General features: G+C 30.8%; 1 protein-coding gene across 1 annotated transcript in view; it reads left to right on the top strand.

The window, feature by feature from the left end:
- The window catches only part of LOC143051791 (tyrosine-protein kinase SYK-like), a 38,396-nt gene extending 24,746 nt beyond the window's left edge, over positions 1-13,650 (top strand). Inside the window, exons 6-11 of the mRNA XM_076225048.1 lie at positions 83-195; positions 2,046-2,106; positions 2,859-2,940; positions 3,662-3,851; positions 4,285-4,301; positions 13,458-13,650. Of these exons, the coding sequence (XP_076081163.1) occupies positions 83-195; positions 2,046-2,106; positions 2,859-2,940; positions 3,662-3,851; positions 4,285-4,301; positions 13,458-13,650 (656 nt within the window). The remainder of the gene's footprint in view (positions 1-82; positions 196-2,045; positions 2,107-2,858; positions 2,941-3,661; positions 3,852-4,284; positions 4,302-13,457) is intronic.
- The last annotated feature ends 3,598 nt before the right edge of the window (positions 13,651-17,248 follow it).

The raw sequence follows: 17,248 nt of genomic DNA, 5'->3' as shown, positions 1-17,248 counted from the left end.
CTATAAAGATAACATAAGGGATAAGATCAATTATACTGCTTATATATGAATTTCAAATATTTCTATTTAAATGTCTAAACAGGATCTGGACAGTTCGGATCTGTACAGAAGGGTTCTTGTACACTAAAAGGAAAAGGAAGAATTCCTGTGGCTGTAAAGAAACTGAAAAGAGATGACAAGTCAGCAGAAGAGGAGGTAATATTTGTATCTAAATAACTAATATCAGAGAGAGAATAATTATGTAACAATCTAAAGCCCCATTCCCACTACACCACAATTGCACCACGCTTACCGCAATCTAAAATAAAATCAGATCGTGATGAGATCGCAGTACGCTTCTACAACGAACCCACTACGATTAAACTACGTTCTCACCACGCTTATTCTGCGATCTTACTACGAGCATTACGATCTTTCTACGTTCATCACGTCCTCACTTCGACCATACCACGACTTATCCGATTGAAATACGATCTCTTACCACGACAATAAAACGATCATTACACGTTCATACCGCGATCTTACATCAACGTCAGTATCATGTTTCATATATATACTGTATCATTTCTTCTATTTTTTATTGATACGTACAGTTTTTCGTCAACAACGCAGTCATGCTATTTAAAATCTACGTTAGTGTAAGGGAAGAGGCAGAGGGAGATATGATAATCACGAATCTTGATACAGAAGATATATATATGTCGGAAGGACCAATCCAACCTGAATCACAAATTTTTGCTGTTCCATCAATATGAAATGACGTTTCGTTAGTGAACGATGGTAGGAATGACTCACATGATTGAGCCGTTGGCGATAAAGGACAAGAGGTCCAACTTATACATTCAGACAAACAAAAGCTAGAGAGCTTTTATAAATTTTATATGACAATGAAAATGAGTATGATGATCGGATAATGAACAGCTTGATGAGGACGGCATGGGCGTACAAAAATCGTACTATGGTCTTGAACAGCGTAGTATAAGCGTGGTATACACGAGGTACAAAAAAATGTATTGTCGTCATGGAAATGTGTTTTAGTCGCAGTAATAACGTGATGGTCGTAATGAGGTCGAAGTAAAGCCACTGTGGGATCTTATCCCATTCTCCCCGACTAGAATCGCGCTTTCGAGTAGCTGTCGCTACGATGGTACAGCGACCTTTGCGATCTTACCACCACCTAACTACGCTCTCACTACGATTCTACTATGACCTGAGTTCGCAACGACCGCAGCACGATTGTTTTGAACATGTTCAAAGTTGGCCATGCTCATCACGATCATGAAGACTTCACCACGACCGTACTACGACCTAACTGCGATATGCAGGATGTCAAAATTTTCATTTCCTTTTCACAGATCGTAGTGCGAATGTGGCCTAGTGGGACTACGGTATAAATTGAAAGCATATTTGAACAACTTGATATCCAGTATCAATGTTACTGTAAAACATACACCTGTGTCTAATATGGAAACACTATATCTATGTTAAGAAAAATTAATGACTAGAGGATTGTTAAAATGCAATGTTTAACACATGAACATTCAAGTAAATTAATTCCAATTTTTTTAGCCTTGAACAGAAAATATCGAAGTGAGTTCCTATTCCTACTTGAACATTCAAAGTGAAAATATTTTCATGTACCAGAAACCAGAAAAACCAAAGTAAACAGGCTTATAGTTTGATTCGCCAGACATACTCTCGTTTACATAAGATTCATCAGTGACGCTCAGATCAAAATAATTAAAAAGCCAAACAAGTATAAAGATGATTAGTAAAGCTTGTTATTATCATAAGATGATGCATTTCATAACTTTGTTACTTTTTTTTTTTAGGTTAACATAACTGTGTGGCATGGTTCATCCGACTATTACTACATTTTTATGTTTAATTAGTAATTTTAAGTTTGTATGATCCCTGTAGAAAACCCTTTGATTATAAAACTAGCATTTGACCTTGTATACTCAAAACAAATATAATGGGTCCCAAGTTGATGAACTCTTAAAATTAATTGTTTTTCTTAAATGAATGGAAATTCAATTTTGCAGATGTTAAAAGAAGCAGATGTGATGAAAAATTTATCTCACCAAAGAATTGTCCGAATGATAGGTGAGAAGAAATTATAATTCTAATGCAATTCGTTCGTAACGATAATTTTAATTGTACGTTGACAAATATTTTTGAAGGGCTAGATTCACGTTCTACCATTCCGTAACTTAGAAAGCCACCATTTTGAATACCAATTTTTGTTAAGTATGTAATTTCGCAAAAGATATGCAAGAAAGTGACATTTTAAGCATTAAAATCTTCTTTTTGTTAATATTGAAACCATTCTGAAGCGTACGAAAAGTAAAAATACGTTTAGTATCGATGTTTGACATGCAGTGTTTACACATGACGTCACATAGTTAGGATGCTAAAGAAGACGCAACAGTTTCGCGGACTTTTCAATTCTTGACATTTTTAAGATCAAAGTTTTATAAAATGGAATTTATTTTTATTTGTGACATTATAATGGAGATAACTGTATCGCTAGGTAAACTCAATTTGCGACAGTAAAACCTAAGTTTAACGAAGGCCAAGCTTAAAATACAATACAGATATCTCCTTCTTAGGCAAGGATTGAAGTTAGACTTATATATTTCGTGATTATTTTATCGTTGGGTAATTATCGTTGTAACAAAACATTTGCTACTTAAAAGTACGAAGCTTTTTACACTTAAAAATAAAAAGATTTCTAAGATATTTGATGTTTTTTTTTGCAACGATTGACTATTTTTGATTTGCTGCCTCTAAGAAAGTTTCCTAATTGGAAACAATTATTTGATATTGGAATTAAATGTATATATTAATCATTTTAGGTCTATGTAGAGCGGATTGTATAATGTTAGTGTTAGAACTATGTCCTTGTGGACCTTTAAATTCATTTTTAGCTAAAAACAAGTAAGTAAAGTAGAAGGAAGTTTTGTTTATTCATAGACAGATATATGTAGTTAACCAAGACAAACCAGCCGATAAAGAAACAAGAGATAATTTAGTTGTTTATAATTTTGAAGTTTATAAATTTTGATCAATCCTTGTCAATTTGAGGCATTTTAGAAATCAAAGATTTATTGCGTGATTTACAATGACAGGATTTATTGCTTTGATTTGAATGAAAATAAAAAGATTTATTACTTTTCATAGAATGAAAGTAAAAAGATTTATTCAACATTGTTATATTATAGTTAGTTCAGGTGCATGTTACATTTTACTGTTGTGTTTCTGTTGTGTCGTAGTTCTCCTCTTATACTTGATGCGTTTCCCTCAGGTTTGGTTTGTAACCCGGATATGTTTATTTTTTCAAACAGGGATATACTACTGTTGCCTTTATTTATTGCTTTACATTGACATTGAATGACAGTTGACGTTCCCACTATTTCAAAACATTATGCCCCCTAGTACAGTAATTTACAGGAGTATTAATAACACCATTTCAATTCAATTTATTTCCAAACAAACATTCGTGTATTAGCATATCAATTTGAAAGAAAAACCCACATAAATGCAAATGTTCAACTAGTAGATAAAGAAAAACAGAACGACAGAAATAATCAAAAATGAAAATGATCATAATGTGAATTTCTGACATCTTTATTTAGTAAATCTAGTAAAACAATTACAGGGAAATGAAACAGTCAGCAGTTGTCCATTTAATGTGGCAGGTAGCACAGGGCATGGCTTATCTTCATTCTAAAAATTACGTTCATCGAGACTTAGCTGCCAGAAATGTTTTATTGGTGTCCAAAAGCTCAGCCAAAATAAGTGACTTTGGTATGTCCAAAGCATTCAATATTGGAAACGATTATTACAAGGTAAATATGAAATTATAATAGCATATAATTATTATTGAGGAATTCTTTTAACTTATTTCAATTTGTATTTTCTTTAATTTATTTGTTATTATGGGAAAGTCCTTGAAATAAAAATAATCACAATTGATAAAACATATCCAATATAATAATTTTCGGGAAAAGAACTTGTCGATTTTTATTTTCTTTATCCACAGATAGTCAAACAAATTAGCATTGAGCCATCCAATATTGCATATGTAATTATAATTTAAGACTGAATATTCGTCATGGTCACATGTTAAATATTTCAAATTTTACTAAATATAAAATTAACAGTTCATTAGTAAATAACAAATGGCATACAGTCATATAAACTGATATAGGATTTAAAAGGATGACTAATCTGAACCAATGTTTCAAACTTCAGTGATATTTAAAGTCTTTCTGAATTCAGTTACCAGTTGATAAATAGTGAGTAAAAACGATGCTGTATAGTGTAGAAATCTACTAAGACTGTCACGGACACAAGTTCGAATGACCTATACCCTATATGAGTTATCTGCATTGATTTTTAAGGTACCAAAAGTTCAAATAATATAATTCTTTCTTAACAATTTGATCTATTGGATAATAAGATGCCTACAAATAAAAGTAAGCGGAGCTTATTATTGTCAATAAGTTCCTGGTCGAATCCGATACCGGTACCAAAAGTATATTCACCTGTCACCTATTACCTTATCTGTACGTTCCGCATCTGACAGGCGCACCACCATACGGTGTAGAAGGATTTTGCTATATACACGGATCATAACCACAGGGTTGACACAACTAAATTCAATCATTGTCACATTGTTCCCTATTGTAGTATTTGAATGTATGACTTTTTAAGATGACAACACGAAGACTAAAAATCTGGATTTAAGTTAAGGCGTATAGGTACAGCTTTTAATTTGTTAGTCGCATGACGTAAAACAGCGAATCAAGGAATTCAACTTTATTTATACCTAGTATAGGACAATGCTGTTGGTTAGAAAATACTCCATTCCAGGCCCTTTACCAATAATTGAAAAGTTCCAGGTCGACGGGTTCAAAGAGAAAGATTTTGAAAGCAGAGAAAACTGTGCATCTTATAATTGGCATGACTTTATCAGATAATACGCATAGTTATATACTTTAATTCAGTCACGGACCCGCGATATCACGGGTATGTTCTAGTGTTAAATACAATTGTAACATTGAGGCTTAGATGTACTATGTTGACATATAATTATATTATCGAGAAATGATAACGAAGATGGTTTAGTTTCGCTTTCTACATATGGCTCATTTCTGTAAGTTTGAAATATTATGTCGTTTTATCTATCTATTAATATTTTACGATATTATATATCGTGTACAGGATCGGGAAGCTGGTAAATGGCCCTTAAAGTGGTATGCTCCGGAATGTGTCTATTTTTGGAAGTTTGACGCAAAATCTGATGTATGGAGCTATGGTGTTACCCTGTGGGAAGTAACTTCATATGGAGATAAACCTTACAAGGTAAGTGGTAAAGTTACGTTTAATGCCATGATATATTAAGCTGAGTTGCAAGAAAGTCAAACTACAATGTAGGCCTACGATATGATAAATGTCACCTTGTCGACTGGCTGTCAGACCAAACAACATCTCGATTTCAAAAGGTATTATTTTAAGTCATACGGAATATCTTTACTTAAATTTTCTTATATAATGCATTAGTGGAAAAGAAAGACCCCTTATAAATATTCCATGGAGCAAAGTCATTGAAGCTGCTGAAAGATAAACGTTTGTGTGTACTTTTGGTACTGAATTATTTTGAACCACTTTTCCAACATGTCTGTCATATCCGTGCCACTTGGTCTACCTTTTCAAATGCAAAGAATGTGGCTTTTTCGTGTAAATTCAACTCTGACCTAAAATAAAATGTAAAGCTGGTAAAGAAAAAGCATAACCAGAACACAAGCGGAGGTAAACCAAATACAACCAAGGAAATGAAAAATAATCATTATGATTTTAGAAGGTCAGATGAGTATTTGGACAAAATTGGGCAAACAACCCAGGTGATATATTTTGGTCTTCATAATGAAGTTTAACCATGTTCCTTAGATTAAAGATGATCCCACTTGATTTATATTTTACTAATTGTAGGTAAAATTCATGGTCAGTGTTCCAAACTATCAGCAATATGTCAGCAAAATGTAAATTATTGCACTTCACGTAACAATAAGCTTCTTTTGATACATATCTACATTTGAAATTCAGCCACTGCACCAATGAAGATTCTGTAATTTTCTTTTTTCGCAGTTCTGTTGTCATATATGTCAGGCAAATAAAGTTTGATGGTTTCAATGCACAAAAAGATGTGTATGTACCTAAAAAATATAAGGCATTCTGATCATGAGATAAAAGAAGGGCGAAAGATGGGGAGTAGGTTGTAACATGAATTGTTATGAATACTTTGTAGATCTATGCTATAAATGTCTGTATAAAAGCTGGCTCGGAGTACCAAGTAAACAGTTTGCCAGTTGTTTTTCATTCGTTTTGTCTGTTTATATAGACTAACGTTTTCCAACGTCATTTGTAACAGATTTTTTTGTTCTTGATTAATCTTTGAATTCAGTTTTTTTATTATATATTAATTTCCAATAAGGGGTTACTTCTTTTAATGTAGTAAAACAAAGATAAATTGGTTGATTGTTTTTCTTAGACACTGAAAGGGAATGAGATCATGAAGTTTTTGGTAGAAGACAAGATGAGGTTGAAGAAGCCAGAGTTTTGTGATGAACAAGTTTATGAAATTATGTTAGAGTGCTGGCAATATGAGTAAGTGAATTGTGTGGTACTTATGTTGTATTCTTATGATGAAGGAAGAGTTATGACTAGAACCATTATTTGCCAGCAGCCATTGAAAAATAGTAATCTTCAATCTTTAAAAAAACAAACTTATTTAGCTTATATCAAATAGTATGAATTAGAATGGTCTTTTAATAATGAAAGGTTATTTGGGAGGTCATACATGTATATTAGATATCACAGTATAAATATATCAGATCTTTTAGCAAGCTTATTTTTTTCTTAGGTCAACCTTACCCAAAACAAAATTGCATTATAAGTTTTACATAAGTCGTCTGTTAAAAAATACTTGTTTGTACGGTTGTTGCTAATTAAAATAGACAGATCAAACAGCACACATCGTACAGTTTAAAAAAAAAACTGGTGAGGCTTAACAAAATGTGATGCTGAACGTAAGATGTATAAAAGTTTTGGAACTTCAGCGATATGTTTTAACATATACATAAAACTATTAGACCAATTAGTTCAAGCCACAATTTTTCCTTAAAGTGTCATGTACCAAGTTAAAAATATTACAGTTGTTATCAATTAGTTCGTTTCTATGAATACTAGTGGGAGGGTGGTCACGTCAGTGTTCCTGTTGTTCGTTTGTTTTCTAGTTATAATTGATTTGTTTCCCACGGTTTTAGTAACTTATCAGTGTGTATTAGACGCACTATTTAATTGCGTTTGAATTGTAATTGAAAAGTTCTTGAATGGTTAATTTTTGGAAAAAATATCAATTAATAATATAGACAAAATTATACAACAGGAACATTATTTCCATGTACACTGTATATAAAGTAGGTGTTTTCAATTTAAGTCAATGAAATAAGTCTTTGTTGTGACGGTGCAAGCACTTATTTTTAAAATCTACATCAAATAGCAATGCAGTTGTCAACTCATTCAAATATATATAGAACGAAAAATAATGAGTAATAGAATGACGATTCTCAAATGAAACAGTTGACTTTTAAATGTACTCTTATTTTGTTTGTAGTAAAACCAAACGGCCAACGTTTAAAGAAATAGTACAGAAGATGAAATACCAACAACAGAGACTTTTGAGTTTAAAGAAGTGATTTGTTTTAGAAAATAATGGAATAATATTATACCAAAATTGTTCCATTATTTTAATGTTAAAATATATGCATATAAATATGCTGCTTATCTTTTAACTGCAATTGCTAGAACTTTGTAAGTGATTTGATAAAATTACTTGATCCCTTTTATTGATTTGGCTATACTTTTTGGAACTTTTGGATTATAGCTCTACATCTTTTTATAAGCTTTGGATTTTACATATTTTGGTCACGAGCATCACTGAAGAGACATTATTTGTCGAAATGCGCATCTGGTGCAGAAAAAATTGGTACCGTTAATGTTATTGAACCATACGTCTTATTGACAATAGCTCTTTATATCGTTATTTTAGATTTGATTGTTTTGAGCTAGTTAGGGGTGAAGTTTGGTAGTTTTATGTTGAGCTTAATTCAAAATCAGAAAGGATATATAAAGCACTCATCTGTACAAAATGAGAAAATTGATAAGTATCCATTTACTTAGATGCAGCATACCATTAGTTGGGGTTTTAACGCTTTAAGATAACAGAAAAGGACACTTCAACTGGTCCTTTTTGTTTTAGTAAAAATAATTTCGAGGGAAGGAAAAAGATAACATTGTTTGTGCAATGTGAACGATTACTCCAACCTTAATTTTTGAAAATGCATACATTGTCTGATTTTTCTGCTATATTGACTTTTTACAGCAGATATTTAAAAACATATATTTCACGAATAATTTAATTAAAGATAAGTACTGTAAAAGTTCTTTCATTCGTGGGTGTTTATTGTCGTAGTTCGGGAAAAAGAAATATGTTCCGGGTTCGTATATATTTGTGGATTTCACTTCCTGAAAAAAAATAATCGAGTGTTGAGTTTGTGCTTCAGCCATGAAAATGTAGAAGTTTAAAATAAAATAAAACGTGTTTCATAATGACGACATGTTTTATGACATTTTGGTTTTCGGTTCATTGCAAAGACAAATATTTATTTTTCTCTTTCCTGTTTGTCATGTATAACCGACAATTTTTGTCAAATATTTAATACAACATTTTTTAATTCATTTTTTTTGTAACTAGCCGAAATAAGCTGATCGAATAATATTTGCTTAAAACATAATTTGAGTATGAACCCTTAAAGTACATATTATCTTACGCATCTGGCTTCAAAGGTTCATAAAAAATTACTATGTATTAGCTGACCAATATTTGTATGATTAATGGGTAATTTTATATAAAATATAAAATCTAACCTTTTTATATCTTATAATATTTTTTTATTCAGTAGAATTTAATGAGTTGAAATGAACTCGCCAAACATACAAATTAGTGATCACATGTTATTATCCATGGATGTACAATGTTTTTCGAACAAAATCAACTTTGCAAGAGAAATTAAAATTAGAAAATCATTCGAGTTATATACCATTGGTATTATTCTCTCTTTAGCTATATATTTATAAACATGTGCTGGTGATTGATGTGATCTCTGATTTATAAAGATATGAACGGACTCGGACTACATTTGGTTCTTTCTATGTCATGGCATGTTTGGATACTAGTTGTCACATTTCGTTGAATACTCAACTTCGGTAATATAACCACAGAGGTAAACCACACACATGTGTACCATTGAACGAAACCCCGTGCATATCATATTCCTTTTTTGATTTTCCATTCATCCACAATTAATTTTGTGTATGTTTAAATGTCAAAATATAAATGGTAAAAACATTGGTTACATTTTAGATGAAAAAAATACATCTGTTTAATTTTATAACTATTGTAACAATTGTGTTGTCATTTTGGGTACTTTTGTGTTTTCTTGTGAAATCAGGTTTTGTTCACAGCTGATGCTATACAATTAGTCATTCATGCAATGTTAACAGTTCACTTTCATGTTTGATAATAAATACTGTTCGAGGTGCATAATAACATATAAATTGCTAATATGACTTTTTAAGTGTTTAGAGCCAAAGGAAATATTTTTACAACACAACCTGTAAATTAGATTCAAGTGTGACTTTTTTTATATTTGTGTAAAATATGTTCAAAAGGAGCGAGTCATTTATTTTTATATTTATAAAATACAAACCAATTGTTTTAAGAGTTTGATGCAACTGTGTATTATCATCATAATAAATGAATTTCTAACATCGTTCGTTCTACTTCCTAAAACATACTAGACGAAAGACATATGGATTGTTGTGGCTTTCATATAATAACATAACATGTATGTTTGATTATAATACTTTATTTTAATTAGATAACAGCAGTCTTGCGCTATTAACATCCATTTAACAATGAAATTCATCATTAATATAAAGACACGAGCTTCCACCATATAATACAAAGGCAATTAAAAGAAAATCTTTATAGAAATTGTGTTTTTGTGATTTTCTTGTTCTTAGCATAAATATAGGTATACGATTTGAATGAATCTTTAAGCTATTTTAAAGGAGGTAAAAGCGTTGACCATGAGCACATTTTTTAAATGAAGCGCTTCCGTACACGATTTCTATCAAGATTTTCTAACATTTACCTGTGCACTTTATTGTTGAGGGTCTTTTCTTTACATTAATTTTGCATTTCATTGTGAATTGGAGTTTATTTCAGAATGGCGCAAAATTGATGTTAGACAAAAACAACGAATTATAATTAAAAAAACTTGTAATGTACTTAAAGGTATATAAACAATCCAACAAAGAATGTTTCATCGAAAGAGCGGGATATTCCAGCTTGGTACAGACATTCGAAAGTGGAATGGTGATAATAAAATAAAACGTCAACATGGTATATTTGTTTTCGGCAAGATATAGTATACATGTACAGATCTGTAGCTACTGGTTGTGCAAAACTCCCATGCAAAAAAATGTATGAAGTGGCGGAGTCTTAGTTGTTATCTAATAGACAGAGAAAACCCAAAATCCTAAAGTCTATTTTTTTCAAAACAAAAGTCTTCAAAACTTTTCAATCATAAAAATAACGTCAGACGAATGAACGACACGCAGTTTACTCGTAACAGGACATCATTTTATCAATGCTTATTTCTATCTTCAATATAAAAATAAAGAGATGTGGTATGATTGCAAATGAGTCAACTATCCACGAACAGTTCAGAGAAATTAGATGATGGCAATAATAGTCAAGCATATGGCTTTCAACAACTAGAAAACCTATATCGTATAGTCGGCTATAAGAGGTTTTGACTTGATAATATAAAACAATTCAATTGAGACAAATAACTGCATACTGGATACATTTTATTGATTAACCAATTGCTTAGCATTGAATGCTTATTTCTTTATCAATCAATACATTTTTTCCAATTCGATTTTCCCAAATATCCAAGATTTTATTTAAATGATATCAAGAGTCATTCTAAAAAATCCTCAGTACATAGTTTTTTAAGCATTTCATCAAATTCGTTTAACATGTTTAAGTCTATTTTTGTGTCATATAAAATATATAAGAAAGACAATGACAGGGATGCAATCCTAACACACAAATTGATCTAGCAGAGATATAAAAAAAAAAAAACAACTGAATTCGGTAAGTGTACAATAAGTCTTGGTCATCCGAATCCTTTTCTTAATACCTTGACTTCCAGGATAATTATATTGTCTGGAGATTTGACGACCATGAATAAAAAAAAACGGAGTGACAATGCTCTGTGGCTTTAATTCGGTTCGATAACTAGATAATCCTACTTTGTCAGAGAAACAATCATTTCTCATGAAAAAAAGTACTAAAACATGCTTTCACAATGAGGTTCCGTGAAAAATTATATCCTGGAATGTTAATTTACATGCACTACTTTTTGCATATGTCAAAGCAGAGGTCCGTGCGGCATATTTTCAACATGCATATGCCTCGAACTTCTAAGAGTTCAAACATATATTACTATTATGTACTACCCCTCCTTTGCCATGCTTAATTCTTCCTGAAAATAAAATTTGACCGGATTCCAACTTTATTTAAATTGATATATTTCCAAATGTGTGTCTCCATGAAATGAAACGTGGAAATCATATTTGGGAACCAGTACATTAACAAAACTAAAAATTTAGAAATACAGTATTGAGTATTTCCCCAAAAGAGGCGTGGTTGGTGTAACAACTTATTCATAAAGTCTAACCTATAAGGGGGAAGCAAATATTTAAAAAGAAATGAACTAATAAGTAATTGTCGTTATGCTATTTTATACCTTAAACTATAAAAAACATGTCAAAAATTGTACTAACTGGAAAGTTAAGTAGATATTTCAATACGAAATATTGGAGTAGTGGAAAATGGATGTCTCTGGCCCATGTCATGTGATTTCCCCCTATCGTTTTACACTGTTTACAAAAATATGTTTGGTATGCCATCCACACATTCCAACGGACGACACGCTTGAACAGTTTATTGCCTCCAGGGATGACGGATGAAGTAGAACTTGTCATCCGCACATTATGTATAAAGAAGGATAACTCCAAATCATTTCATTTTCTTAAAATGTTGTATATCATGTGATCAATCAATTCAGAAATAGCATTTAAAACAACAAACAATCAACATATATTTTATTCTTTTCACATGACTAAATAAGAAATGTTCACGTCTAAGCAAACATCCGTTGATGAACTTGATAACACTTTCATCCCCATAACAATACAAAATTCTACTATTGGACTGGAAGATGTACCAACAACCGAAATTACTATACAGAGAGTTAAACTAATTGGGTTTATAGTTCTTATTTCTATGGCAAGTACGACTGTAATTTTATCAGGAATACTCTATGAAGAGGGAAAATTCAGAAACATATCATCAGATGGAATTAAAATAATCACAAACGGTACTACCACCAACATAGTGAACTCGTCTCTTTGTAGATATTTGAATATTTTGCTTGATGAAGAGTCCAAACGATTCAAATACCATGATTCACTATTTCACGAAATCCAACATGTGTGTACAAAACAAAAACCACTGCAGAATATGTGATAGCTATTTCCTAGACGTAGAACTCTTTCAAAGTCTTTCTTAAACATTGTACTGCTTATGTATGTTTTACGTTGAGCTAACAATAAATATGAATTAATGTATACCTTGTTGCTTATTATTACATCAAAGAAATAAAAATGGGAGAAGCAGATATAAAAAATTCAGAACAGCTAAAATTCTACATACACCCATATATATTTACCACCAATTTAGAAGATAAGAAATGAAATTGTTTGTTTCTTCACACACACATAAAAAAAAAATGAATCCGTATCTTCTTAGTGAAAACCGAGGTCTACAAACCATTTTAGATACTACCCATATGTATTAAACAACACAATAAAGCATTAAAAAAAATATTTGGTGAATTGATTGATTCTTATACAGACTGTTCATTCTCTGAAGTTATAAATATCAAACAAGAAGAAATAAAATGTTGTTTTTTTTTATTTCAAAAAGTAAATTATATATTTTCTAAACTTATTTTGCAGTATGTGCTCCATTATCAGTAATTGTTCTCATTATAAGGTGCTGTTTGAAAAGTACGAAAGGAAGGAGATATCTTTTAAATTGCCCACGTGCTTTATGTAGGGAGGAACAGGAGGTGACTCCACTGGAAACCCCTATGCAAGGTTTTGGGTATGTCACCAGCCAAGAGTTTGATGAGTCCATGTCTTCAGTGGAAATATGATTTATTTTTTCATTATGTGTGTGTGTTTTTTTTAAGCCTATTTACTAAAGCTTGTTGCCAACAGACTACATTTACCTCAAGTGATTATACAACCACCACTTATGTAACAACCAGTCTTACCACAACAGCCCGCCAACCAACAGCAGGTTCATCAACAACCCATTCAACAACAACCCATTCAACAACAACAACCAAGGAGGCAAAACCAAAGACACCACTACAATCTTAGAGCTAGACATTAAAATCATTAATCAGTTAAGATGTAGAAGAGCTGTTTGCTGTAGTGTCTGATCAATACTTAAATTATGTCATTATATTTTTAATCTGTATTTTAATTTAAATGAAGAAATCCATACCGCATGTCAACATTTATATATATATTACTCTAATAATGTATGTATTTTGTTCACTACTGCTCTATACAATTTTAAATTTTTACTCTAGGTGGTTAACATTAAGAAAACATTGAAATAATTAAGAAAAAATTGTATTTTTACTTCTTTCAAGTAATGGTTAGCAATAATATACATTATGTTTTATAATTCATGAAGATGGAAACTTAAAACTTACTTTTTGTTATAACATTTAATAGCAGTCGTTGTATACATTTTGTATTTTATAAATTTTTTTGTATACCATAAATTATATTGTTATGCGGATTGTTTTGAGTGGACTTATGAACCTTGATACTTAGCGACAGCGACAACATTTATGTAAATTACCATAAGCTTGTCCATCTTTTGATCACCCCTACTTTGTTTATGTTATACTAGTATATATATATAAAAGTTTAAAATCAACATCCTATTTTGCTCTCGGTGGTTGTGATTTATTTTGTTATGTAAGTTGTTTGGGATAGATTTATATACCTTCTTTCTTCATGACAACATCCATGTAATTTTCTATAAGCATAATAAGTTTGCTCTCGGTGGTTGTAATTTATTTTGCTATGTAAGTTGTTTGGGATAGACTTATAAACCTTCCTTCTTGTTGACAACATCCGTGTAATTTACTATAAGCATAATAAGTTTGCTCTTGGTGGTTGTAATTTATGTTATTATGTAAGTTGTTTGGAGTGGACTTATATATCTTCCTATTTCATGACAACATCCATGTAATTTTCAATCAGCATTATAAGTTTGTTATAGTTTAACCACAACTGTTCTATATTTTATGTCAAGAGTTCAAAATCAACAACCAATTTTGCACTCAATGGTATATGTTTGGAAAACCTTGAAATAATTAATTTCAAAGTACATTTTCTTTTTATCAAAGCTTCTTATTTTTGTCTTATTTTATACAATTGTAGAACCAATATATTAGTAAAACTAAATGTTTTAAGAACATCTAACTTGTAAGGGAACTGAAATTTTAATCCCCCCCTTTTTTTTAAATATAACATTTTAAATGCTTTCAACTTAACTTTTCTACATGAAAACAGCATTCCTTATGTATATGTGTATATAGTATTTTTTTTTTGTGATAATTCTTCTGTCATTTCTTTTTGTTTACAACTGTATAACCCCTTTTTAATGATATTCCCAGTGTTAACAGTTTTATAGTCCATGTTTGTAATAACTCAGGAAATCATATCATAAATATTTTTTTTACATATTTTAAAACATACCATCAACATATTTTTTATATTTATTTTTTTTTCGGTTTGAATGTAGGATAACTCAAACTTTTTTGATATTGATATTCATTAAATTTTCTTTTTACAAACAACTTTTATGTATGTATATACCACATTTTACTTTGATTTTGAGGTTGTTGGTTTTTTTTTTTTTTCTTCATAAAAGTATGTTTTGTTGATACTTTAAGGCTTAAGTTGTAAAGTCTCTGTTTTATGATATAGTAAAAAAAAAGCACATATTTAAGATCATTTTTTTCCCCTAATGAGATATGCGTTTTATTATTTTTTTTAAAATTTTAATTTTAAACCTTTTAAAGAAAGATATATGAAATCATCAAAAATACAAACATTCCATCAATCTATTTGTGATATTTTCTCAGGGAGAGTTATTATTTGAAAACACTTATTAAAGTATTTCACATAATTGTATATGAAATCATCAAAAATACAAACATTCCATCAACCTATTTGTGATATTTTCTCAGGGAGAGTTATTATTTGAAAACACTTATTAAAGTATTTCACATAATTGTTGTTGTTGGTTTTTTTGTTGTTGTATACTATAGTATAGTGAATAAATAAAATCTATTGGAAGTAATCTTTTATTTTAAGTAACTCATTGACCACCAATGCTTTCTAAAATATATCCATCTACTGTCGAGTCTACAAGGGAAAGAAAATTAGTTGACATAATAGAAAATAAAACATTACTATTAATCATCAACCAAAATGACAAAAACTAATTATTGAGAAATAGCTGCTTAATGTACATAAGTGTTTATTTGAAACAAATTGGTGGTCACTGAAGAAAAGAAAACATCGTAAAATCAAAATCACATAAACCAACATTTCACACAAATTAATGGAAACAACATACATTGTAAAGATGGGTCTATGGAACAAGTCCAAAGTCATAGTGATTTCTTTTCTTGGTTAAAGGTTTATGTTATCCAATCCTTGGGTTTTTTTGGTTTTTTTTTTGGTGTTTTTATCATTGAGCTATTATCTTATAATTATCAACAAAGGACACAATTGTGTACACGATAAAACTTTGACTATGGTTTTTGCTTATCTACTGAGAAAAACACTTACCGGGTGAGCTATCATGATTTGTAGAATCCGAGATCCATTGAATGTTGGGATCTCTATTTTGAGAAGGCAATTCATCATTTGAGCTTTCCCCTCTTTCCAGGTCCGAAATTACGATGGGATTATTTGGAGATCCCATTTCCGCACAATTACCAATATTCAATGGTTTATTGGCAGCAAGTCCACCATCCTGAGACAATACATCATCATCAGAGATGATTATGGGGTTTTTGCTGATCCTAGATCAGCATCTGATCCACTATCACAATCACTGTCTGTGTCAGCTGCATCTGGTCCCAGCTTTATGGTTTTGTTTTTGGTTATAGATAGCATTTCACAAGAAATATTTATATTGGTATGAAACGTCGCACGATACTGGTGTTATTTTAGTGGAATCGCGGACAAGACACATTCAAGTCATTAATTAATAAACATTAAAAGTAATCTTCTAAAGTGTTATATATCATTTTAAAGCTTTCAAATTCTACTTTCAGAATATTGCTATTTTGTATATGTAACAGACTTTTTTCATTAAGTAAAAATCAATTAAACCTTCAATTTTTAATATTATTTCCTTGTCCCGCGTTACACTTTAAGTTTTGGGAAATTCGGAAAATTGTAAAAAGCATATAAAAGATTCCACCAAACGATACAAAAGTCTGTCTAGAACAAGCACGACATAATTGGTCGATGATGTAATGTCGGTTTTTTCTTTGAAAGGACGGAATTTCGAGAAAAAAGGATCTAGATGATACAAATTATGTGTCCCATGCACAAAAAATTGCCGTCTTTTTTCTAAAGTGTCCAATTAAAAGGGGACACCAGAGCAATCACCATATCGTAAGTAAATAATTATTATACTAGTATTTTGTACAAAGCTCAAACTTTCTTCTCATGCAATAATCAGGGATTTTAATAACAAATTCTTTTTATTCGAGTCGAATATCAATGTCCGACAATTTGTCCCTTCCAAACCAAATTGACGTAGGGTTACGTTTTTCTGTTTTTTCGTGATATTTATTTAATACAGTACTGTTCGCTACATAAAATAAAATATAAGGGAAAAAAAGTACAAAAAGTTATCTCTATTTTGATAGTAAAT

This window comes from Mytilus galloprovincialis, chromosome 1 (assembly GCF_965363235.1).
Source record: "Mytilus galloprovincialis chromosome 1, xbMytGall1.hap1.1, whole genome shotgun sequence".
In the NCBI taxonomy this organism is placed as follows: Eukaryota; Metazoa; Mollusca; class Bivalvia; order Mytilida; family Mytilidae; genus Mytilus; species Mytilus galloprovincialis.
This window is presented reverse-complemented; position numbering and strand designations above follow the sequence as displayed.